Below are 26,216 nucleotides of genomic sequence, written 5' to 3'. Positions count from 1 at the left end.
CATGACATGAAGTTTGCCCTACTCCTTGCAGCAGAACTAGTTAACTTCTGTCCCTCCCTCTGACCACAACCCCCCCTCCCCTTCCCTGTGTCTCCCTCTCTTTGTCTGTCGAGTAAAAGGCCGCATAATTCGGTCACTGTCTTGACCAAAAGCCAATCTGCGCAAAACAAAGTCATTTGCATGATGCAAATAGATGCCTCAGAATGCAGAGAACAATGATCAATCCGAGGCCAACTTCTTGCCATGTGAATGAACAGGACTATGATGAAGTAGCACACTGTCATTGTCACATTAGAGTGGGTCTTGTAGATGTACAGTACTATTGATAGAAAACAAGGCATTTGTCCATCATCTAAACTTGCAAATTGCACGGATTGAAATGTTTGCCTGTCTGTTGTGATTGAAACGTTGCCTTTTTAGAGACAATAAAGTGTTTCTGGGAGCTCATATACAGCGTGCAGACCATCTGTCTCTCTCTCGGATTGAAAAGTTTCTCATATGAGAACTTAGAGATATGCATGCATCACTGTACTGCTCACAGCTCGGAATGAATCCTATTGTCAGACAGGCAACTCTTCACAGGGCACTTTGTGTGCATGCATGGCCCAGCGGGAGGAGGTAGTGCATCAGGGATTGGGCATATCGTAGTCAGTTGCTGTGGCAACAGCAATCAGTGCATTTTTGCCAGTCTGTTTCCTTCTTTAGGATGCTGAGAAGCAGACAATGAAGTACAAAAGGGTCGGGTGGGGGTGGGGATTTTAACATGGTATCTCCGACTGGACAATCTCCATCCATGACATTGGGGGGGAAAAGAGCTATTCCAGCCTGTTGGCACCAATGCACTGGTTGTGCACTTGTTTTGGCACAAATCTGGTGTTAAAACAGCCATTTTTTTTTTGTAGTAATGTTCCTGCTGGAAAACATCGATGTATGGCAGAAACTGATTTTAGAACTTCCCTTGAAGGACAGCTCTGTCCTGCAAGGGTTCACTGAGGTCAGGATGGGAACTCCTAGAGAGGTAGGAATCCAAATGAAGTGTCATGCTTTCGAGAAATGCTTGGAGAATGTGTGCATTTGTCAGAGAGGCATTTCAGTGGCCTGCTTTGTACTCTAAGTATAGCGAGGAGCAGGCATCTTTTTGGGAGGGCTAGGGTAGGGGGGCAGGCATAGCTGGGGGCACCTGTCTGTTCACTCTATTATCCCAGACAGGCCTGAAAGGAGGAGGGTGACATTAAGGGAATAATTGAGTGGCTAAGAATATCCCCACTGAGAATGCTCAAGGAAGCTGAAAAGGAACACTGTACACACACACACACACACCCCACACACACACACACTCATACACTCATAGCCAGACAGCGAGATACATCCACACACACACACACAAAAAAACACACACATACACACACATACACACACAAACACACACACACTCACACGCACTTCAAACACGTATGCACCTAACTACTTCCTAACGAGTCTCAGTTGGGACAGCAAAGTCATTAATATTGTGACACCCCTGCCATCTCACGGTGAAGTGGAGCCTCCAGCTCAGTGGGGAGCCACTGCTCACCCCCCTCTCCAACAGGATCATCAGTCTACCATGAAGAGCCCCACTCTCACTTTGTCTCACACAACAGGCCATATCTCTAACAATGGCCATTGATAGAGGGGGGTCTGCCGCAGACATTAAACACTGTCAGCACAACTGCTGGACTGGACGTGATGAGGCCATGTTTGTTTTAGGGTGTTTGTTTGTTTGTTTGTTTGTTTTTGGGCAGCGTTGCCCGTCCCTGGGCCACCCTGGGCCTCATTACCCCCCGTCTCTGCTGAGAGAGGGGTGGGAGGGGGGTTTGTTTGCCAAGCTCAGCTGGCGGACCCACAGGCCCTCTTTCAGGGGTCACTACCTGGACCCCTCTCTGCACTCTCTCCTGGCGCTGGACCACCTGCTCACCAGCCACACGCGCCCCCATCACCTCCACCCTCCGTGGTGGGGCCCCCATCACCTCCACCCTCCGTGTCGGGGCCCCCCATCACCTCCACCCTCCGTGGTGGGGCCCCCATCACCTCCACCCTCCGTGTCGGGGCTCCCCATCACCTCCACCCTCCGTGTCGGGGCCCCCCATCACCTCCACCCTCCGTGGTGGGGCCCCCCATCACCTCCACCCTCCGTGTCCGGGCCCCCCATCACCTCCACCCTCCGTGTCGGGGCCCCCGGGCTCCGCTGTGCTCCCAGGCTCCCTGCTGGGACTGCCTGCCTCTGCCTAGACGCCGGCATAATGCAGGCACTCGAATGTGACATGTTTTGCTCATGCATACTGTATGCCTTTGTTTAACAGTAGTCTACTAGTAGTATGTCACTGTCAACGCAGACGTTCAAGTCTAGGTGTCTAGGTCTGCTGTTGGCTGTTTGCTGCATCACTGATAATAAAGTGACATTACTATCCACCAAAACTAGATCCATCACGATTACTACACTACATCACTACACTGTATTGTCAAACATAAGCATAAGAATAGACACAATAAGGGATCTACTTCAAACTTAGATCAGTGTCAGAAGTTTGATCAGGGAATCAGGGATCTTCCCTTTTTTTTAGTTGTGCATTGTGTTTTCATGGGTTTGCTGCTGTCGAGTGCCGTTGCAATGCAGTGCTGTGTGTAGGTTCCATGTTGTGCGACTGAGAGGCCTGTACTGTAGATCTATGTGGGTGAAACAGCCCTGCCCATCTCTGTAGAGCAGCGTGTCAGCATGCCACCAGGCCAAAAGCGGGCAGTGCGCGCCAGCTCAGCATCGCGCCACAGAGAGCCCAATCGTAATGTTTATTGCATCTTACAGCCCTGTAGACATAAACGACCCAATTTTTTTAAGCGAAGCTCTGCCCTACATTCTCAGACTCACAGCACTTGCTGCTTCGTAATGTCTACCTTGGCCTGTTGTTGTATGATTCAGAGGACCTTTCCACTTCCCCGTTGAGCCCCATGACCACATAAATGTTTCAAAGGCATCTCAGAACCACAGAGGATTTGTGAGAGGCAGACAGTATTGGGAGTGCACAAGTCAAAGGGGTTTGAGGTAGTGCTATTTTGACAGTTATTGATGTCCTTGTTTAGTGTGAGGGCTGACTAGAGCCTCCATAGACGGGATGATATGATGGGGTTCCTGTGCCCACAGAGTGTTGCCATGGAAACGGGGCTCGGGGCTATGAGAGCATCTATTAGGCCAGTGCCATGTGCGGCCAACTGAGGGTGTCGGCGAGGAGAAAGGGGGGCGTCAGAGCGCCCCAGGGCCTGGGGGAGCAGCTGCCTCTCTCCAGCCAGCGCTGCGGAAACACATCTGGAGGGCAGGCAGCGGAGGGGGGGGGGGGTGCAGACCCACGAGTCACAGCTTTCCCCCATGAGAACTGCTGCAGTCAGACTAGTATGCACACAGGGGCTGAGGCCTTCATTCAATGCACATCCAACCAAAAAAAAAGGTCAAACAATCCCAAGACCAAAACACCCCATTGTCTGGTATGGACTATCTTTATTTACCCCATTTTCTCCCATTGTGCTTATGCAGTATTAAAGACTGAATTTAATATGGAAAAATCACTGGAGTTTTATCATATCTTTCACATGGATACCCCACGATTAATTTATTCCATGGCGAGACCACTTATTTCTTTGCTTTGAACGCACTGCTTTTATGTGTTAAGTGGCTTACTGAAGTGGATGGAGGGTTTCTTGCAGTGTGGTGCTGGGCAAATGCAGCAGTCGGGAACATGGAAGAGAGATGACATTTCAGGAGCAGTCACTGTCATGGCTCCACTGCAAGGCTCAGAGTGCACGAGGAGCTGCTCAACGGAGTGACACGCCGGCTAAATGTTATTACATATTTAAAGCAGCCAGGGCCACGTGACAGCAGCCATGCTGGTAGAGGGAACAACGTGACGCGTGTGTGTGCAATCGTGGATTGCCTTTGTGTTGGTCGACTGCACGAGCAGTGGATTTCAGGCGCTTTCTGGGTACCACTTACTGTAATACTGCTTTATGAACTGCTATCATACGTCATTACACAGAGTGTATTTCTCCTGAGCTTAACATAGCATCAGACAGTATAGATCCATTACATTAATCACATTAATCTCTGTGTGTGAGAGATGGTATTTCATAGTGTTTCCCTTTCTCATATTGTGTCTTTTTGATTGCTTTATATGCTGAGCTGCCTGTAAATATAATTTCTTTGCCTGTCATTTATGCTTTATTTGGCACACTATAGTATTCTCTGTGTAAGAAGCGGTAATGATAATGGGCCCTGATCTGTCCATGGGTCTTAGGATTTCCGTTGTAGGTTGAGAGTTTGAGAGGCAGTGTGAGGGTGAGGGTGAGGGTGGGGGTGTGTGGGGGGTGAGGGTGGGGGTGTGTGGGGGGTGAGGGTGGTGGTGAGGGTGGGGGTGTGTGGGGGGTGAGGGTGGGAGTGTGTGGGGGGTGAGAGAGGGCAGCACGTGCCTCTCCTTCACCCCTGATCCCACAGAGGCCGTGGCCATCCAACCGGGCTAATGCAGCTACGCACAGCCTGGAGAGGCAGGACTGCGCGGAGAGCCAGGCACTGGAGCTGACATGCTCTCCCTTTGCCCATGTGTAACACAGATCCGCTGGGCTCTTCCAAGTGTGTGTGTGTGTGTGTGTGTGTGTGTGTGTGTGTGTGTATGTGTGCCTGTGCCTGTCTCTGTGTGTGTGTATGCGTATGCGCAATCTCTTCTGCTCCAAATGAAAAACATGTGCAGAAGCGCTGCCTGGGTTCGCTCGCTTCAGTGCACGATATTCCGCTAGCCGAGACGCTAGGCTAGGCCCTGCAAAAAGGATTTTCAAGTTATGCCAGAGCTAGCACTGAAGACGGAGGAACGTTTTTAGTGTGTGATTGTGTGTGGAGTCCCATTGATTGAGACATACAGTCCAGGGGCGTGTGCAGTGTGACAGTTAGGGATCACTGGCATACCCACCACCCTTCCATCCCAGCGTGGTTAGTGTCATGACATGGTGGAGCCCACTGCTGTGGCTTCTTTGTTGTTGTTGTAGGGAGGCATTTCCTGTGGCGAAGATGGTGGTGTCCCACTGTCTGCAACACAAATACACTCACTCAGTATCACACACACTCACACACACACACACACACACACACACACATACACACACACACACAATTTTCAAAACAGTTTGAGAAGTGGTCTTAGCTGGTGGAGCTGTGGGATGAAGTGTTGTGGGATGGCCAGGGTTCGTGATGCGATGTGACTGTCGCTGGGTTTGGTCTGCGTTGAATTAAGAGCTGGCTGCGTCCACGTCACTCGTTCTGCATCCTGGAATACACACACAGAGTTCTACGTGCTTAGCTTTGGGGTTTGGGGTTTGCCAGATCCAAGTTCCCTGTGTCAGTCTGAAATTTATGAAAACCGTGTTGGTTCACCAGTGCACCAGAGATTCAAACACTCATTCTTACCCCAAAAATGTACATATAAACTCTGCTGATTTGATAGAACAAAAACATCCCAAAAGGGCCTCACCCATTGAGCTCACAATGCACTAAAAATGTCCCACATGTATGTGATTTGATCACATACAATATCATTTTTGGATTCTGTGTGTCTGTTGTTTTAATGTGTATTTTAACGAGTAATCATCACTGACATATCTTTTTGTCATCTTCTTGTTTTGCAGGGCAAACATTGATGAAGTGGAAACAGAAGTTGTTGAAATTGAAGCTAAATTAGACAAGGTAAGATATGACAAATCTACAATTCCTGAACATGAAAGTGAAAGTCATTTTTGAAAAGGCCAGCACCAGTGAAATTACACACACTTTCTGTCAAACCGGAGGGAGACCTCAGTGTGATAGTAGGAAAAACTTGTCAGCCCCCTCAAAGAACACCCGCTAGTGCTTAGTGTTTCATGCACACAGGCTGTAATCATCTTTATTGAATCATGGAAGGCTATCCAGATGACTGATTTGAAAGCACTTGTGACTGCCATGTCCTGCGGTGCCCTGGTGAAAACATATGTAGATTGACCCCCAGGCCAGAGTCTCTACCATTTAGATGACATGTCCTCTAGTGGGATTACGGATGGGGCGCTGGATTAGGGCGCTGGATTAGGGCAAGATGATAGTAAAGGCACAGAGCTGGGGAGAGATATTGTGAGCGCTTCAGGAAAGAGAAGTGCAGCTGGTGAAATGAACACACCCGTCTAGTCCATCCGGTCTTAATCTCATCAGAGATGGGTTAAGCAGGGCCGCGCTCTCTGGAACGTGCCCCAGCCTCTGATGTTTGTTCTTAAGAGTTCCGCGGTGTTTGTGTGGGTGGCTGCTCTCACACAAAGCCTGAAGTCCCAGCTGCCAACTCTGACACCGTTGTCATGTGATCATAGCCGGGGTCGTTGTCTTGCCTGACGTTCTGGGCCACGGCTCCCAGCGCGAGGGCCTGACCGAGGAGAGCACACTCTCCCTCAGCGGTCCATTTCCACGCTAATGAGGAGGCCAGATGCCGGGCGGTGACGCTGGGGCTCAGTGATGTCATGGCTGACCTTGAGTGAGGTCCGTCAGCTGACATTACCCCCCTTCTCCTCCCACTCCTCCGGCTCCTCCGGCTCCCCCGGGAGAAATGGGCAGCGGCAGACTCATAATAAGATGATTGATGATTCAGCCGCTTGTTGAACTCCCTTGTTATATGGGCCGATTTACACGTGGTGTCTTCCAGCTGACCATGTTTTCTTGTTATGGTCATGAGGGCTGTGATGCTGCCTGCTGGACAAACTGGCAGAGCCCAGCTCAACTCTCAGAGCTGCTCTGTCGGTACGCTAGTTGGCCTCCCACATCCCTCACAGCCTAGGTTAGATGTACAGCCTCCGAAGCTTAGGTTCAGTCAGCTGGTGACATAATAGCAATGAAAATAGCTGTAGTCTGTGTCTGCTTTTGGAGACATGTGAAGCAGTGCCTTTTTGAGTGTGCTGCAGGTCTCGTGTTGTTGACGTGGCTGTTGCTCAGTACGTGCTTGTGCTGCTGCAGTTGCTGGAAGTTGGGAGGGCAGATTGATGTGATTATGTGGCTTTGACAATTAGATCAGCCAGGGAAAAGAGAAAGAAACAACAGCAGCACAAAGAGGCAATAGAGTGGACCTGGCCTGTTCGCCCCCCCTCCTCTCTCTCTCAGGCTGGCCAGTCCCCTGGCCAAACAGCAGTCTCCTGTTTCAGCATGGCTCCCATCAGCAGAGCAACAGCCTGCAGGGGAAGGGCCGACAGCACACACATGTATCGGAGTCAGATTGAGGCCAAAGAAAAAACAAGAACACTCCACTTAACTAATCCACTTGTTGCCAGTGATCTGCAAAAATGCTTCTCATGAATCAAAAATGCTGAGAAGAACCTTATTATCTCTTTACAGTATTTCTCCCTTCCTCTCTCTCTTTCTCCCCCTCTCTCTCCATCTCTATCTGTGTGTGTGTGTGTGTGTGTGTGTGTGTGAGAGAGAGAGAGAGAGAGAGAGATACAGAGAGAGAGAGAGAGAGAGAGATAGTCCCCCCCGTGACTTCTCATTTGAATCAAGATGTTGTCTCTCAGCACAGATGCACTGGCAGTCCAGTCTGGTTTCAGTGTTTTTGTTGGGCTTGCAGTTAGTGACTGAGACAGATTCTCTGGCTTATCGGCCGTGTGAAACAAGGGGATTTCTTGTGGTTATTTGGCAGAAAGTGCAAATTCACATCACAATGAAGATAGCAGATTCTATCATTGCTGAAACTTTGAGTGGAATCTTTAGACTTACCTTATTTGCTGAATATTTTTGTGTGATTTTGATCGCCTAGAACAGCTGACAGTTTCGTTTTCATTGTTCTTCTTGCAATATGAAGGGGAGCTTCAGCCAAGACAACCAGGACTTGAACGTGCCCACCCACCAGACGACTGAGCTCAGTCAACACACTGAAACTGCCACAGGCGGCGTTCTCATGTGCAACATATTATTTTCTGCTTGATTTTCATCACTTCCCCATCACATGGAGCACTGAAGCAGGGAGAGACACTTAACCCCAATATCCTGCGCCCTCCTCCCTCGTAAAGGGACACGGGGGACGCTCTCCGTCTCGCCATCAGCTCGGGCCACAGAGTCCGGCTCCCATGTGGGCTCCGCCTGAGAATGCTGCCCCCCCCTCCCACTCCCACTCCCACGCCCAGCCTCGCAGCCTCGCAGCCTGCTAATGGGGAACACTCAGTGACAGGCAGCCCGGGCGTCTGGGGGCCCGGAGCACACAGCAGGGCTGCAGCTGAACCATGTGGAGAGAGAGAGAGGGAGAGAGAGAAAGAGAGAGAGAACCATGTGGAGAGAGAGAGAGAGGGAGAGAGAGAGAGAGAGAGAGAGAGGGAGGCAGTGGGGGGACTCTTCATCCTCTCACTTTTACATGTGGAGACCAGCGGTTGCTGTCGCATGCTGGAGCGTAATTGGCCCATTAGGGTTGCAGGCAGTGAGCCCTTGAGTTGTGAAACGGGGAACTGCACCACACCTGTTGTGTGTTGCAACACTCACAGACGCACATACTGTACACACAAACACACACTCACGCACACACGTGCACACAGAGAGAGAGGGAGGAAGAGAGAGAAACATGTCAGCCCCTTTCAATAAGCAACTCGGTGCGTTCTGGTCTTGCTCAGCTGAAGGTCAGCAGTGTGTTGGGGGGGTTGGGTCCCCTCTAGCCCCACTGCTCCTGCAGCTGTGTTCTCTCACTCAGTCTCTAAGCCACTCTTACACTCTCTCACTAATTCATTTACTTACTCACTGACTCAATCAATCAGTAAATCAATCACTCTTGTTCTATCCTCAGCTGGTGAAGCTATGCAGTGGGATGATAGAGGCCGGGAAGGCGTACGTCACCGCCAACAAGCTCTTTGTGAATGGGATCAGAGACCTGTCCCAGCAATGCAAGAAGGATGAGATGATATCGGTGAGTACTTCATTATTTGTTGTATTTTGTCCTGGGGAAATTGAAGGTCCGTTTGATATGGCCCTTTGGTTTATGGGCATTTCACAGTTATGCTGATATGAGGGGGAAAGTGCACATGTAAAAACACACATCTGTCTGAGAAGATGCGAAACACATTTATTGGCTTCTGGCGTGGACAAGTTAATTTATCCAGAGCTCTTCTTCAAATGGATGGCGTTTCTTCATCTTGTTTCAGCCAGTTCCTGAAGAATGTCTTATTTGTGGGCCTGTTGCCTCTCCGACTCCCTCTGAGTCATTTGTCTCTGCTGAGCTCTTCTAGGAAGACTCAGATCTCAGAAATGCGCCCTCGCTGCGTCTCTGCGGCCCAACACACACACACACACACACACACACACACACACACATACACACACACACACACGAGCTAGCCGAACCCCGCGTCTCCCTGGCAGTGGTCTGCCGCGCGGCGGAGCTGTGAGCGGCGGTGCTGTGGGCCCAGCGGAGGCGAGAGGACCAGTGCCAGCATGAGCAGACGCGCTGCCGCCGAGCCTTAAGTGCTGTTAAAGGCCCCCTGGCTCCAGCCTGGCTCGCTCCCCTGTTTGTCTAATGTCAAACATCTCATTAAAGCCTGCTGTTATTTGCTATTTTTCCATTGTAAAACACACAGGACAGACCAAACACATTTCCATTTTTTGACCCCTCTCAGACAGTGTGTTTTAAATGTGTAGTGCTTTCCCTGTTGTGCTCAGGTGATAGTATGAATCAAGATTTCTTTGCCTCTCTCAACACTTACTTTTATCCCACAACAGGAAATGTTGGCATTTGTTGTCCATCAATCTATTACAGTACATTTCATGTTTTTGTCCTCAGTCTTGTTTTAATTTCATGTCCAGGAGTTCAGACAGCACTTTGATAGATAGAGATAGATAGATACTTTATTGATCCCCAGGGGGAAATTCAAGGTCTCAGTAGCCTACATCACACACAACATGCACTTACAGCAGAAAGGGTAAATATAAGTATATACATATAACAAAACTCCACTGTACAATAGAGACAGTAGAAGATGAGAAAAACTAACAAAACTAAATACTAAATATACTACTATACTATAAATTAAATAAAAAAATCCACAGTGTGCTTGAGGATCCTCAAGCATGAGACGCTTGCAGTGACAGGGCTGGGACTGGCCTGTGTGCATGGTAAGGTGCTCTGTCCACTGTGCAGGACCTTGTACTGATCTAGTTGTGCTCTGTTTTGGTGATAGGAGTGTCTGGAGAAGTTTGGTGAGAGCCTCCAGGAGATTGTCAACTACCACATGGTGAGTCCCAGAGTCCCAGGTCTTCCTGTAGAGACCCCTCCTCTCAGTGTGCCTACAGAGCTGGTGCCCACTGAGACCTGACCAATGAGATCGCTGCCGTAAGGAGGAGAGAGAGAACAAGCCGGAGCCGATGCTTAGTTCTCACCAGGGTCCGCTTTTACATGACCATACAGAGGTCAAGAGGACCCGGGCATGAATGATTCAGTGACTGCTGTTTGAATCACACAGTGCCCGACGCACAGCACTTTGGGTGGATGTCATGTGGGCATTTGGGGAAGGCAGCACGCTACAGTGAAATAGACGTGAAAGTGACATGAAGTGCCTCTCTCTGTGGTTTCACACAAAAACACACACACACACACACACACACACACACACACACACAGACCTCACACATGGCTGTAAAGAGTGTGCTTTTGAGTGAGAACGCTCTCGTTTATCAGGGCATTCTAATTACAAATCCAACTGAGACAGAGAGAGCAAAAGTACAGTGTAGGACAGTGGACAGTGCTTTTGTCTCTCCTTAGCTAATTGTCTCTGTATGTCACTGGCCCTTCAGCATGACAGAAACATGCATGAAATTGGTGCAAACATATTTGACTGCTACTGTGTGCATATGCAGTTGTGTGTGTGCACACATTTGCTGTATATCCACTCTTGCTGTCCAGATACATGAGGATAAGGAGAGGACCATGGAAGCATGCTGTTCTGCATCTGGGTTCTATTTCCTCTGAGTGACCGGGCCTCTGTCTGCCCAGTCTCACTGTATTTAGTGCGTGTTGTTCCTGCTGTGAGCTGATCTGGCTTTGGGCCAGCAGGATCAGGGCCTTTCAAATACCTCTTTTACTCATTTATGGATTAGTCATCCATTACACACACACACACACACACACACACACACACACACACACACACACACACACACACACACACACACACACACACACACACACACACACACGTACAGTACACACACAGACCGATCTGTGTTGATGCTCTCCATCACTTCATGTCGTGAGCCTCCCTGAGAAGGAGGAATAATACTAAAGTGGTGCAGGTGGAATTCCATAGACGGCTCTAGCGATGGCCCACTGAACGCGCTCTTCCATATTTTCTGTTGCCTGATAAATTCAGCAGGTTAACAGCAGGTTACAGTAATAGCTGTGCTCAGCACCCCGTAGCTCAGTCAGAGAGAGAGAGAGTGTGTGTGTGTGTGTGTGTGTGTGTGTGTGTGTGTGTGTGTGTGTGTGTGTGTGTGTGTGTGTGAGAGAGAGAGAGAGTGTGTGTGTGTGTGTGTGTGTGTGTGTGTGTGTGTGTGTGTGTGAGAGAGTGTGTGTGTGTGTGTGTGTGTGTGTATGTGTGTGTGTGTGTGTGAGAGAGAGAGAGAGAGGTAGAGACAGAGATGCATGAGGTGAGATTTAGGGCTTCTACCTGAGTAATGGTTTGCCTGCAGGGAGGGAGTTACAGTCCATAGGAAGGCTCTTTCAGGTCACTGCCTCTAATGTGCACACATAGACACACACACACACCACACACACACACACACACACACACACACACACACACACACACACACACACACACACACACACACACACACACACACACACACATGTTTCTGATATAAAATAGGAAGACAGGTCAGTAGGCAGTAGGATGAGTCAGTGCTCTGCACTCTCTGTTGCTCATGTGCAGGTGATCTGTGCTGTCAGTCAGAGTCAGACTCACCAGCATGCATTAGCATACAGTACATGAAAATCACTGGACACTGTTCAGATAGATGTTTGTCTGGTTAAATAATTAGATTTAAAGACATTTCACACAATTGATGTAATAATACATATTTTTGTTTTGGTGTAGACGGTTTCTGTTTAAGACTGTCATGTTTAATGTTCTTAGACATTTTCTGTCATGTCTTCACTGGAAGAATCTCTGCAACGTGAGTTTCTTCATGACTGTACCAACTCCTGCTGGTTTTGTTTTCCCTTATTTGTTCAGTATGATATGCATCATTCATATTTGTACTACCATGTTAGAGCAGTGGCTTGCAAGGAGATTGAGATGTGATTCATGTGTAACAAACTAGTCATCGCTTTGTGTGGACCGTGGAATTGAATGTTTTTTATCAGCCTGTCGTCTGTTGAGTTAAAACTTCTCTCAGATCCTTTCATCGGATAAACACAATGATAACACAACCTCAGTCAGGGTAACCAAGGCAACTGAGTCTAGGCAGGACGAATGAGACAAAAAGAGAAAGCAGCAAGGGAAGAAAAGAGACGAGAGTAGAAAGCCGTAATCAAAGAGGAGAAAACTAAACAAGGGAGCAGGGGGTCGGGGCCACTGAGGGCTAGAGAACTCACCAGTGACCAGGTTCCGTTAGACTAGTGGTGGTGGTGCTGCTCCAGTTGTGTGTTTGGGAGCTGCTGTCTCTGCCAGAAGGAAAGCCCTATGCTACAGTAAGCCTCGGCGGCCTCGTTCAGCTCAGAGAGCCGAGTCTCGCTGCTGCCCTGTGTACATGCATGAATAAGAGATGATGGGGCTATCTCTGGAGCCTGTGTGTATGAGAGGCTTTGGGAGAAGTGGGGGACGTGTGTATGAGAGGCTTTGGGAGAAGTGGGGGATGTAGTGGCTTCCATGATATTGCCACAGCGCTGTTAACCGTTCAGGTAAGCATGGCGTCATGCAGGCAGGACAATTGTGTCAGCATCCAGAGCATACAAACACACACACACACACACACACACACACACACATTCACGCATGCACACACACGCACACACACATTCACGCACACACACACACACACACACACACACACACACACACACACACACACACACACACTACATATTCCATAGTCTGCTTTCTAACATGCTGTGCTAACATTGTTAAGAACAGTGCAGCCCAGCAGTAAGCAAGTCAGTGATATGACACAGGCACAGCCACAGGCCTGTCAGCTTTACAAACAGATATTTAAAACATAAACACACAGATTAATACTGAACAGGCCCACCTCCTCAACAGCGGCACGCCATTTTTGTTGACAATCGATAATTTCTACATTCTGTGTAGCACACACACCCCAATACCTTTTACTGGACACAAAATGCTGCATTAGTTGTTACAGGCTGGTAGTTGTTGGTCGATAATGCCTGTTTCTCTGAGAGAGGGCAAGAATGGAGAGAATCAGTGGAATTTTCTTGCTCTGTGCCTCTAAAAAAAAAAGGCAGGCTGTCTGGAGAGGAAACAAAACGTCCTGGAAAATCCTCCGAGCTGTTGGGAGGGAGAGAGAGAGAGAGAGAGAGAGAGGGGGAGAGAGAGAGGGAGAGAGAGGGGGGGAGAGGGGGAGAGAGAGAGGGAGGACGGAGAGAGAGAGGAGAGGAAAGAGAAGAGGAGAGGAGAGAAAAGAGGAGAGAAAAGAGGAGAGGAGAAGAAAAGAGAAGAGGAGAAGAAAAGAGAAGAGGAAAAGAAAAGAGGAGAGGAGAAAAGAGGAGAGGAGAGAAAAGAGGAAAAGAAAAGAGGAGAGGAGAGAAAAGAGGAGAGAAAAGAGAAGAGGAGAAGAAAAGAGGAGAGGAGAAGAAAAGGGAACTTTGGGTTTGCCATGGCTTTATGTAACAAAACAGATCCTAAACAGTGTTTTTACCACAATCCCCAGATTAGCTGTGTGTGTGTGTGTGTGTGTGTGTGTTGGGGGGATTCCAGTTCATTTCCAGTAAGAGGGCTGTCACTGCATACTCACAGGATGCTGGTCTACACGACTGGAATACTTTTTGAGATCATGGCTATCCCAGATTAGTCATAGCAAACACACACACACACACACACACACACACACACACAGAGGGGAATAGAGATATAGGGAATTAAAACGTAGTATCCCACACCCAGCCTACTAACTCAGAGCTGTGTCATCAGCACATTGATTTGTCCCTTGTCTCCCTCCATTAGGGATGTTACTGCGTCGGTCGATCACTGTTGAGTGCTTTAAGTGGCAGAAAGATGAAACTCCAGCAGAAGTCCTCTGATGAGGTGCAGCTGAGCTCCATGCTAGCACGCCGCTATCTCTCCCAGCTCATGTGCTGTTCAACCACAGCTACGCTGAAATGTTGTCACTGGAACTGTACGTAACTCGGGTATGGCCAGTGAGAGTGTGTGTGTGCGTATCCTCGGAGCTGTGCTGTATTAATGACCTTGCTGTCAGCTCCGTCACGTCTTTAACTCCCAGCAGCACACATCGGGGAGAGCGTCGGGCCTCGGCTCCGTGATTTCATTGGCCAGCCGGCGCGAAGGGTCATGGGCCTGTGTTTACATTTCATCATTCAGCGCTGGCTCTCGTCCGGAGCCACTTGCACTGAGCGACAGAGGCACACATTTAATCAGCGCTCGCCGCTCCCGGGAGATGAGCACGTGATGCACTCCGCTCGGTCAGCGGAGCCAGAGGAGCGCCACTGGACTGTCCTACACATCGATATGCTGCCATGCAGCTGGAGTGAAGAGGAGGCAGGTCTGCTCAGCACCAGCTAGGCTTCTGTCATCATCCACAGGTCCTGCCAGTATCCATAGGTATGCTGAGTAAAACATGCTCATGAACGCAATGCAGTATGTGTGCAGACTACAGTATACTATATATAGGACATAGACTTATTCACACACTAACTCCTGGCAGATATCTGTGCTAAATGTGGTTTAATTGACTCTCTGGTCTCCATGTTATATCTTGTAAGGACTCCCTTGCCACTGTTTGTGGTTTTTATTAACCTGGCAAACAGCTCTCTCTCGCTCTCTCTCTCACTCTCTCTCACTCTTCTCTCTCTCTCCTCTCTCTCTCTCTCTCTCTCTCTCTCTCTCTCTCGCTCTCTCTCTCACTCTCTCTCACTCTTCTCTCTCTCTCTCACTCTCTCTCCTCTCTCTCTCACTCTCTCACTCTTCTCTCTCTCTCTCTCTCTCTCTCTCTCTCACTCTCTCTCACTCTTCTCTCTCTCACTCTCTCTCCTCTCTCTCTCACTCTCCTCTCTCTCTCTCTCACTCTCTTCTCTCTATCTCACTCTCACTCTCATTCTTCTCTCTCTCTCACTCTCTCACTCTCCTCCCTCTCTCTCTCTCTCTCTCTCTCTCTCTCTCTCTCGCTCTCTCTCTGTGTGGGCCTGTTTGTTCCTATTCTGTCTGGCTGCCAAAGGTCAGAGATCTGCTGTGCCAGAGGGTGGGTGGTCGGCCGCCCCCCTCCTCTGCTGGCTCTTCAAGTCATTAGCATGTAGCAAATAGCAGCAGCAGCGATCCGCATTGGTATGCTGAGGACACTCTTCAGATTAGCATTGTATCCGTGGAGACAGTGGAAGGCGTCCCCATCTCCTGCACCCAAATAATGAAGGGAGCGTTTTTGAGTCCCTAACAAGGCAGGGGCATGGCCACTGTGAGCCCTGACATGGTGGGGGGGAAATAAACTGTGACACAAGGTCTCTTGGGAGATAAATGACCTGCCACCCTCACCTCGCTCACACACTTGGCCTCAGACTTTACAGTGCTGTTAAACATCTATATAAAGAAGGAATGCACAAGTCTGCTGAAAATGTTCACCTCAGGAGGCCATTGTAATGTTAAGAGTTTTTTTTTTTTTTTTTCCAGCAAGTAGATTCTCACACACAAGCATTTTTTGGCCAATATTTGCCCATATGTGTTTCCCTGTGCTTGTTTTTGCTGTTGTTGCTCTGATTAGCAGTTCAGTGCTCACATGCTTCTGATTCAGCAGAGCTGTTTTTAAATGTTGTTTCCCTGGTTACTGTGGCTACCGTGAGATGACATTTCTCTTGTTTTCATCATCAACCACGGTGGGGTTTCACGCTGCCGCCTTGCTTCTACTCGTTGTGCATTCACCACCATATCTTGAATAGGTCCTGATTAGAAGCTGATCATTACTGAGACAATAGTGTCTACCCTTAAGTGGATCATTAGAGCCTGTCGGTTGCCACAGTAATTATGGAGTTGGTGCTGTGAATGTGCCGTATGCAAATTCAGGGGATGGCTGCAGACACATCCATTACAGGGACTGGGGGGCGGGGGGGGGGGGGGGGGGGGTACATCGGTCCCCACCAACCTATTCAGTGCTTCTCATCCTCACTGTTTCCCAGGAAGGGAGTGCTGAATCTTTCAAGAAGTCCTTCGTAAACGGCGTCTCCTCAAATCACCCCCACCTTTGCAGGCACGCGCACACACACACACACACACACACAGACACACAATAACAGAGAGAAAGAGAGAGAGGTGTTACTGTGTGTAGCTGCCCAGCACCATTGGTTATTAGCAGGTCCGGCGCTGGCACTGAGGAGTTTGCCTGGTTGGCGTGCAGGTCAGCCTTCAGCCAGTGCAGCCTGTGGCTCAGTCAGAGAGGCTGTACATGTTCATGGAACCCATCCTCTCTCTTCCTCTGTTGCTCATGCTCTCTATCTCCCTCCAATTCTCTCTCCCTATATCTGTCTAATTTTCTGTCTTGCACCCCTCTCTCTCTCTCTCTCCTCTCCTCTCCGTGTCTTGCACCCCCCCTCTCTCTCTCCTCTCCTCTCCGTCTCTTTCCCCCCTCTCTCTCTCCTCTCCTCTCCGTCTCTTTCCCCCCTCCCTGCCCGAGTGACCTATTTAGCAGCAGCCGCACCGAGGCTCACTGAAAAAAATCTCTTTGTAGGGAGAGTGGCAATGAATTTGAATGAGACAGGAGAGCGGAAGCTGTGTGTGTGTGTGTGTGTGTGTGTGTGTGTGTGTGTGTGTGTGTCTGTGTGTGTGTGTGTGTGCGTGCGTGTATGTGCATGTGAGTGTGTGTGTGTGCACGTTTGTGTGAGTGTGTGTGCACGTGTGTGTGTGTGTGTGTGTGTGTGCGCGTACTCTTGAATTTGTGATCTCACCACAGTCAAATGTGGGTGAATTACAGCATGTTATTACCCCCTGTTGGCGCAAATGTGATACTACAAGTGGTTTGGAGTTTGTAAATGTTATTAAAGATGCCGTCTGCGATTCCTTTTTAATTTTTTTTGCGAAAGGTGGTTAATATTTTGTGCTCAACAGCCAATCAAAGTACATTCCTCCCTTCCATAATCCTGAAGCATGGTGTTGATTGGTTGGCATTATTTATGGCCACTGTTTATGTCCCATTTACAGAGCCAGGACTGTGTGCAGTCACCTGAGTGTTTCTAGCACAGTCACGTTACAGAACGTTACAGCTACAAGATAATAAAGAGTCATTTGCTGAATTTGACTAAATGCGTATGGGATTAGAATCTTGGACTGTACTTTTAACAGTGCTGAATAATCATGATAATTTATCATTGGTTGGAGGTAAAGTGTGAAAGAGCATCAGCTAATAATGGAATAAAATATTCCAGTGAAGAGTGCTCTACAGGTTCTCACTCACCAGGGGTTCTGTTTGCTTTTATGGTGCCAGTAACAATAATAACAGCGTGAGCACTGCAACTCATAGTGTTTTTGTGAAATAAAACAACAGTGTTATTGTGTTTTTGACAAAGACTGAAAGATGCTCTGTGATCACATTATAAATACAATGCTAGTGCACATTGTTTCTTATACAAGTGTTTTGTTTTTGTTGCAGATCCTGTTTGACCAGGCTCAGCGGTCTGTGAAGCAGCAGTTGCACAATTTCGTCAAGGAGTAAGTATTAGAGTATGGTCTTGTTGATTTCATTCACACATTAGTTAAGGAGTAAGTATTAGAGTATGATCTTGTTGATTTCATTCACACATTAGTTAAGAAGTAAGTATTAGAGTACGATCTGGTTGATTTCATTCACACATTAGTTAAGGAGTAAGTATTAGAGTATGATCTGGTTGATTTCATTCACACATTAGTTAAGGAGTAAGTATTACAGTACGATCTGGTTGATTTCATTCACACATTAGTTAAGGAGTAAGTATAAGAGTACGATCTGGTTGATTTCATTCACACATTAGTTAAGGAGTAAGTATTAGAGTATGATCTGGTTGATTTCATTCTCACATTAGTTAAGGTTGTTATCAATGTTATCAGCGTTGTTGATACAGCGACATTTCACGTTATTCAAAGTGATGCATTGAATGACAGCTGCACCATGTCACGTGTGAGCAGCAGGCCAGAGAGCTGTTCTGTCTGTTGATCTCCTTTAGCTCCAGAGTCAAGTCTAGACAAGTCAGACATTTATTAAAATTTTAGTTCTGGTTACTTTATTTCTCTCCGTAGGTAGATTTAACACAGGTACAAGAAAGGTTCAACTTTTGTTTTACCTTTTTTTTTTTTTTTTAAACTTCAAAGAAAGCTGGCCAAAAAGGCTTTCCAGTAGAGAGCGGAGCAGTGGAATTATTAATGTGTGAAAGAAGCCTAACTCTCCAAAGTGGGGACTTGGACAGAGTCCCAGGTGCGGTTCTGCAGCGCCTGAGTCATCTGTCCAGAAGGAACGGGCAGATGGAGAAAAAGGGGACACAGATCCCGGCGAAGTTGAGTCTGCTGACATTTACCTTGGGCAGGAAGAGGAGGCTTTTGTGTACCAGGCCATCTTCTCTCTCTCTCTCTCTCTCTCCCTTCCTCTCTCTCTCTCCCTCCCTCTCTCTCCCTCCCTCTCTCTCCCTCTCTCTCTCTCTCCCTCTCTTTCTCTTTTCCTCTCTCTCCCTCTCTCTCTCTCTCTCCCTCTCTCTCCCTCCCTCTCTCTCCCTCTCTCTCTCTCTTCCTCTCTCTCTCTCCCTTCCTCTCTCTCTCTCCCTCCCTCTCTCTCCCTCTCTCTCTCTCCCTCTCTTTCTCTCTTCCTCTCTCTCCCTCTCTCTCTCCCTCTCTCTCTCTCCCTCCCTCTCTCTCCCTCTCTCTCTCTCTTCCTCTCTCTCTCTCCCTCTCTCTCTCTCTCCCTCTCTCTCTCTCCCTCTCTCTCTCTCTCTCTTCCCCCTTTCTGCTACTCCCTCATCCTGTCTGAAATTGTAGAGTAGAGAATCCAGTCATCTCATCTCCCTCTGCCCTGCATCCTGTATGCTGCTAAGTGCAGTAGCATGTGGGATTGTAGAGTGAATCAGAAGGTCCTATGGCGTGTGCTGTGTACTTCTACATGACGTCTTCTTCCACTACTTCCTCTACTTCCACTTGCTCTCAGGGATGTCCGCAAGTTCAAGGAGACCAAGAAGCACTTTGACCGTGTGCGGGAGGACATGGAGATCGCTCAAGTGAAGAATGCGCAGGCGCCACGGAACAAACCGCATGAGGTGGAGGAGGCCACAGGCACCCTCAGCATCACGCGCAAGTGCTTCAGGCACCTGGCACTGGACTACGTGCTACAGGTGTGTACACCGTCACCTCCCCCGTAATCAGTGGAGATATTTTTAATACAAAACACTCAGCAGCAAGAAAACATGTAGCATGTAACATGTAACATTATGCCAATAGATATCATGAAGGTAGCTGTATTTTATACTGACCCAGGATTGTTAAGGGATTTGAGAGGCAGGAGGCTGGAGAAAATATAAGCTACCTTTTTCCACTTTCATTTTTATTGTCATTTGATGCCAGATTGATCAATGGATCAAATGAGCTGGAATGAGATGAAAACAGTGGGGATGAGGTCTTTGACGCTACTTATGCTTAGGATGTGTGTGAGTAAATATGTCAGGAAGAAGGAAAGGAGCTCTAATTCTGGATCAGCTGAAAATAGACGCTTGATCTCACAGACCACAATAGCAGACAGAATGAAATTCTAAAAGCGCAGTGTGGAAGTCAACTAAAAATAACACAAGACGCTGGAAGAAGGAAGATGTTTTCACTTGTATTTGCATACGTTTTGCGTTTGTGCATTTTGTGATAGAGCATATTGCTAAAGTTTAGTATTATTTTAGTACTGCATCCTCTATCATTTAATTAATTTTACGCTCCATTCTAACCAACTGATAGTATTTTTTACTAAAGAGACTTTAATACAGACTTCCAATTCAGACATTCAAAATGTCTGTCTAACAGTCTACAATCACACATACCCCACAGTGATATGACCACCACACAAGGGGTCGTGGGCATGACATGTCTGTTCTTGTACACTAGAGGGCACTCATCATCAGGGTTTAAAGGGGCTTGTAATGGGTCAAACATTTGCAACACACTCAACAGCTCCTGCAGGAGTAGTAAAAAGAGTGTTGTGTGTGTGTGTGTGTATGATGAAATACCAGACATTTTGCTTTCTTCTACCATCAGATTAATGTCCTCCAGGCAAAGAAGAAATTTGAAATCTTGGATGCGGTATGTGAATCTGTGATTCAGATTTGGATCCTCTTTTTTGTTGAATATATCTTTACATGCACTGAAGTATATTTAAGGAGAAAAGACTATTGTAATGTCTGTGGTATTATATTATGAACATAGCAGGAGGGTGAACTAAGTGTCAACATCTGTTTCTAGAAACAGGGAGAATAAAAGAGCTCTATCAGTTCTAAAGGATCATCTCTTTCTCTCTCTCTCTCTCCCTCTCCCTCTCCACAGATGCTATCCTTCATGCATGCACAGTACTCCCTCTTTCACCAGGGCTATAACCTCCTTGATGAGATCAACCCCTACATGAAGAAACTGGCTGCTGAGGTGAATGCTCCCTGAAAGACTCTATCGATCCTTCTTCTCATAAATGTTCATCCGCTGTATTACCTCAGATACAGTGACACACTGTGTGTGTGTGTGTGTGTGTGTGTGTGTGTGTGTGTGTGTGTGTGTGTGTGTGTGTGTGTGTGTGTACGTGTGTCCGTGTGATCATGAATGAGGAGTGTGGGGCCATCTATCAGCCGTACTGTAGTAATTACCTTCCGGGCCAGCTGGAATGACCTTGATCATCCGGAGAGCTACTGTATCTGGGCAGAGAATCAATTTCACTGATCACAATTTAACGCTTTTCTGGTGCCCAACAACAGCAACTCAGGCTCTTTAAATGTTGGGGAAACATAACAGCATGAGAAAAACATAAAACACTAATTTTCAAATCTATACATTGAATAGAATAAACACATCACTGACTGTGTGTATGTGACCAGATCATTAATGTAGAGAGCTTACCACATTTAGTTAGACTTCAGTGGCTGGATTTCAATATCTTAAATCAAAGGGCCCTAGTATGCCTTAGAGCATTCATTGAGAAATTGCTCTGCAATAACATGTTATGTCCAAACATATTTCTTGCCATACTGGAGAGTAATAATTCATGCCCATTTATACTGTCTGTGTCATATTGAATGCTGCCACTAACTACCAATCATCCATTTTCCATATGGGATTTAAAAATATATCATATTCTTGACTATTTCCTTTGCTGACCTTTATAGGGAATTTGTTGCTCACAGCAGAGCTGGGATAATTTTATAAGACTGTGTAATGCAGACTCAATTAAGGACACATTACACATTTTAATGTGTATGTTAAAGGCCATTCAGCATGCAGCATACCCACTGACAAACAGTCTTTTGAAATAGGCTTGATGTAAAATTAAAGTATTGACATAAAGAGTTGCATCACCACAACACAGAATTCCAGCCAGCCAGACATCAACAGTGGTTCACTTCTGTTAGCGAAAGGATGCCAGTTTCATCACATTTCTTTATAGAACAACATGACCCAATAAATACATTTTCGGCTGTTTTCTTAGATTATGATTTTTGTGTATGTTTAAAACTGAACAAAAAATAACAGCAAATGATAATGATAAAACTCACCCAAGTTTTGTATTGTTTTTAGATGCAAAGCTAGATGTATATGTAGTAGAGTCAGTGTAATGCCAACGTAGTCTTCCCATTCACTGAAATGATTTTGGCGGTATGTGTGTGAACTGAAGTTGGAAACTGAGAGTGCACCAAGTCAATGGTCCATTGACGAGCTTCGACCTCTCGCTGGTCGTCTGTGTGGCCCGCGTCCCTGTGCAGTGGCTGGCCCGTCTGGTCATTCCGCTTGTGGCGCCTGTGTGTGAGAGGGATCCACATTCACTTGATCGTCCCCCGAAAGCCAGACAGCTCCATGAAACAGTGATGAGAAGAGCTCCGAGCTCAGAGCCCATCCTCTGCCTCAGAATCGCTGCAGATCCCTTCGGTGCGCGTGTGTGCTGTTTGCTAAAAGCTCCTTTTTGTGTGGTTGCTCAGCTGGACCAGCTGGTGATTGACTCTGCAATGGAGAAGAGAGACATGGAGCACAAGCATGCCACCATCCAGCAACGGGTAAGACCCAGCACACCTCCACACAGCTCCACATAACACACACACACACACACACACACACACACACATACACACAAGGGTAAGACCCAGCACACCTCCACACAGCTCCACATAACACACACACACACACATACACATACACACAAGGGTAAGACCCAGCACACCTCCACACAGCTCCACATAACACACACACATACACATACACACAAGGGTAAGACCCAGCACACCACACAGCTCCACATAACACACACACATACACATACACACAAGGGTAAGACCCAGCACACCTCCACACAACTCCACATAGAAACATATACAACAAGTGCACACACAAACACCAGTTCATATGTGTACACTTACACACAAACATACACATACACATACACATACACACTCACTCACATGCTTGCGTCTTGCTTCTCTCTATGCTTCCCTCTCCTCCTCGTCCATGTGTGCATGTGTGTGTGCGTGTGTGTGTGAGACCGAGGACACGACCCGCGGCACCTGGAGCCTGTCTGTGTTATGACAGTGGGATTAGCGAGGGAGGCCACCGGCCCAGCTTTGATTGCTCTATCTCTCAGGGCACCGTCATTGATTTAAGCGTTAAATCAGACGGAATTAAGGGTTTCAAGTGGTAATCCCTGCGCTTGTCTGTGGCAAATAAGGGCATTCAGCAGTTTTGCTCCTTACGCGGGAGATTTGCGATACATGCACTAATGGCTGATGTGCAGAAGTTGCTCCTTTGGACTGTAAATGTTTGTGCTGATCCTGTATGGAAATCATACTCTCCAGTTTTATATGCAGGAACAGTTTCTCGTTGTTGGATGTCAGTTTTCAACAGTAAGTTGTTTGCATTTGTTTTCTCAGGCGTAGTAATAGCATAATGACACTGTGTGGTGAGCTGACACAGAGAGGCTCTTTAGTATGAGTCTTCAGTGTGCATGTTCACCGTCTGGTAAAAATCGCTGCACACTTTTCTAGAATATATTAGCAAGGCAAACGAATCACTATGAAGTGTACTGCAGTCTTCCACATGTTATGTTTAAAGAAAGGGTTTAGGTATTGATATTTTTCTGTGGGTCATATTTTAGATAGAGCAATAACTTGGAATCTAGCATACTCAAAAGTGCAGTATCTAAAATGGTCAAGGATTTGGAAACAGTCATGAGAGGCTATGAGTCGGCTAATGAAACAGATTCTAGGATCTCTCCACCCAGTTTATTCTTAGCTGCCGCCATGCACGTCTTTCTTTGTCTTTGTATTTTTTGGCATGAGAATAGAAAAAACATGTTTCTGTTCCCTTGGCCCCTGATGTGTCCTACTTCATTAGCGTTTGGAAAGACAGGAAACAAGTGCATTTGGGGAAGCTGAAGATAGTCTTGATTAGTAAGTGGAGGCCTCAAAGAGGACTTTCTTTCAGGGGCTGTCAGTGATGCCAGCTCTGCTTTTCATAGACTTCCTTTGTGCCGTACACTTCCAGTGCCCTGTGTTTGTGAGTGGAGATGTGGCATCTCTCTAGAAAACTACCTGAATCTGGACACACCTTGAAGCAGTGTATCAAGTTTACAAAAAGTAGCACATGCTACTCAACTGTGAAATATATTGCACTTTGTCTTGTAATTGTGGCTGCTTAGATGGATGTTGGCTGTGGAACTTGTCTTCAGCTACATTCAGATTCCTGGAGTTTGATCCTAGAAGTGAATATTCAATGAAGGTCCCATTGAAAGTGGAACCTCCTGGTGCCTGCATCTCCATTTGAATGGAGGAGCAGAGGTTGCGGTGCCAAGGGTCCAGGATCAGTGGCCATCTGTCAACCTGCAGACAGCCAGGCATCCCCGGCCACAGACCCCAGCAAGGGCCAGAGTTTGACCACGGGGCAGTGTGTGTGTGTGTGTGTGTGCGAGAGTCTGTCTGCCCATGGATTTACATACTTTACAAAAGGGATTGAGAAACTTTGGCCCATTCTGAAAATAATATAGTTATATAATGCTTAAAAAGCATTTCATCATTGTGTTGTGATTTTTTACTTTTGCACATTTATGAGAGATTTCTAAGAATGCCTGTTTTTTTTTTTTGCCCCATTTTCTGACATGCTGTTCCTCCCATCTCTCCCCTGCCTGGATACTGGGTTGTCTTTCATACAGACTCTGCTACAGGTGAGTCATCCACAGATTGTGTTGTTTTCCACATCATTTCCTACTGATGCTGCACGCCTCCAGAGTTCACTTCACTCATTAGCTTTCCAGCATTTAAATGAATACCAGTACATGCACCAATCAAAAATAACAAACCTGGCACTGTGCAGAGTCTAACAAAAGACAGCTGATTGATTATCCAGGAGAAGGTCACATCGGTGTTATGTAATGGGCCACAAATGAGGCCGATAGCCCTGTAATTATAAGCTGTGGGCCTTCGCTCTGTGTTAGTGAGTTTGTGCTGGAGTGCCTTCCGGTTTGTTCCCTACAAAGACCAGCTTCTCTTAAGGTATTGTTTGTGAGTTTATGTCTGACATAGGCCACCCTTCTAGATACTGTAATCATGCTTATTCCATCCCTGAGGTTCAAGAGGTGATGTAGTAGACTGTGTCTATTTCTGAAAGGACATATTTTGAGCATTTACTAGCCATAAATTGGCATTGGAATAATGATGTGGTAGCTGTAACATTACTCATTTAGCTATGTGGAAATGAATGCTCAGCAAAACCATTAAAACACAGAAAGCACATCTCACCCTGAGCCCTGGCATCCCTGTGAGAGCAACTGCCTCTGCACTGTGTTTTTCGTGTGTGTGTGGGGGGGTCGGGGGTTGGGGGAGTTGAGAGTGTGAAATGCGACAGCTCATATTGTTTATTTAAAAACAATCTTGTCAAATGCCAAATGGCCGCTCTGTCATAGTGCTCCGGCCCCCTGAGTATCCCCGTCTGGCGGAGGTGTGAAATACTCCTGTGGTTTGTTTGCGCTCCGTGTCTTAGCCTCTAATGCCCGTCTCGGGGAAAACTCACTCAGGACAAACGGGCTCCCCTGGCCCTCACAACAAACTGTGTTTTCAGTATGAAGTGGCTGGCTGGAAGACACGCTCGAGACAAGCACATGTAAAATGTTGAGTGCTTATTCATTTTTTACTTTGAACTCTAATGGAGGAGTTCTGTCCTGGAAGGTTGGGTTTGCGGAACTGCTATGGTTATGACTCTCAGCCAATAGCATCACTTTGTAAAGCACTGCCAGGCATGTCCTTGTTTGACTTGTTTGACAGTTTTCACTCTGGTGAAAAGATACTCAATGTCCTGTATTGAACTGAGAGGCATGTTAATAGTTCTTGTAGTTTAAGGAAAATATATCAACAAACACAAAACATTGACATTTAATGTTAAGCAATTGCTAAATAGCAACTATAGATTTCTGTACATTTTCTAATGCTAATGTGCCATAGACTTTGGTGAATGAGTTGATTCTTGTAAATTAATGATCATCAATGAAAAGACTTTCCCAGAGTTACACAGCACAAAAGAGTTTTCAGGGGGGACCAATAATGCCCAGGAGTCAACAAAGAAAAGAAAGCCAGGTGGTCAGAGAGAGCTCCACTGAGCAGTCATATTCAATAAGCGGTGGACTCATGAGGTGGTCTACTGAAAATGTGACATTTCATCTTCAAAAGACTACTCCAGGCTGTACTTGAAACTTCTTTATTAGCAATGATGGCATAAGCATATATTTAGCTATGTCATCCTTTCAGTGTGTG

At 47.0% G+C, this 26,216-nt stretch overlaps 1 protein-coding gene across 1 annotated transcript in view; it reads left to right on the top strand.

Moving 5' to 3' along the window:
• acap3a (ArfGAP with coiled-coil, ankyrin repeat and PH domains 3a) overlaps positions 1-26,216 on the top strand; it is a 60,859-nt gene that overhangs the window by 20,737 nt on the left and 13,906 nt on the right. Inside the window, exons 2-10 of the mRNA XM_076275789.1 lie at positions 5,698-5,755; positions 8,847-8,966; positions 10,234-10,287; positions 17,879-17,937; positions 19,397-19,580; positions 20,485-20,529; positions 20,770-20,865; positions 22,404-22,478; positions 24,623-24,634. Of these exons, the coding sequence (XP_076131904.1) occupies positions 5,698-5,755; positions 8,847-8,966; positions 10,234-10,287; positions 17,879-17,937; positions 19,397-19,580; positions 20,485-20,529; positions 20,770-20,865; positions 22,404-22,478; positions 24,623-24,634 (703 nt within the window). The remainder of the gene's footprint in view (positions 1-5,697; positions 5,756-8,846; positions 8,967-10,233; positions 10,288-17,878; positions 17,938-19,396; positions 19,581-20,484; positions 20,530-20,769; positions 20,866-22,403; positions 22,479-24,622; positions 24,635-26,216) is intronic.

The sequence above is a fragment of the Alosa pseudoharengus genome, unplaced genomic scaffold (assembly GCF_046254945.1).
Source record: "Alosa pseudoharengus isolate Yale_2024_CS ecotype anadromous, Long Island Sound unplaced genomic scaffold, YU_APseudo_1.1 YU_APseudo_1.1_scf_9, whole genome shotgun sequence".
Lineage (NCBI taxonomy): Eukaryota > Metazoa > Chordata > Actinopteri > Clupeiformes > Clupeidae > Alosa > Alosa pseudoharengus.
This window is presented reverse-complemented; position numbering and strand designations above follow the sequence as displayed.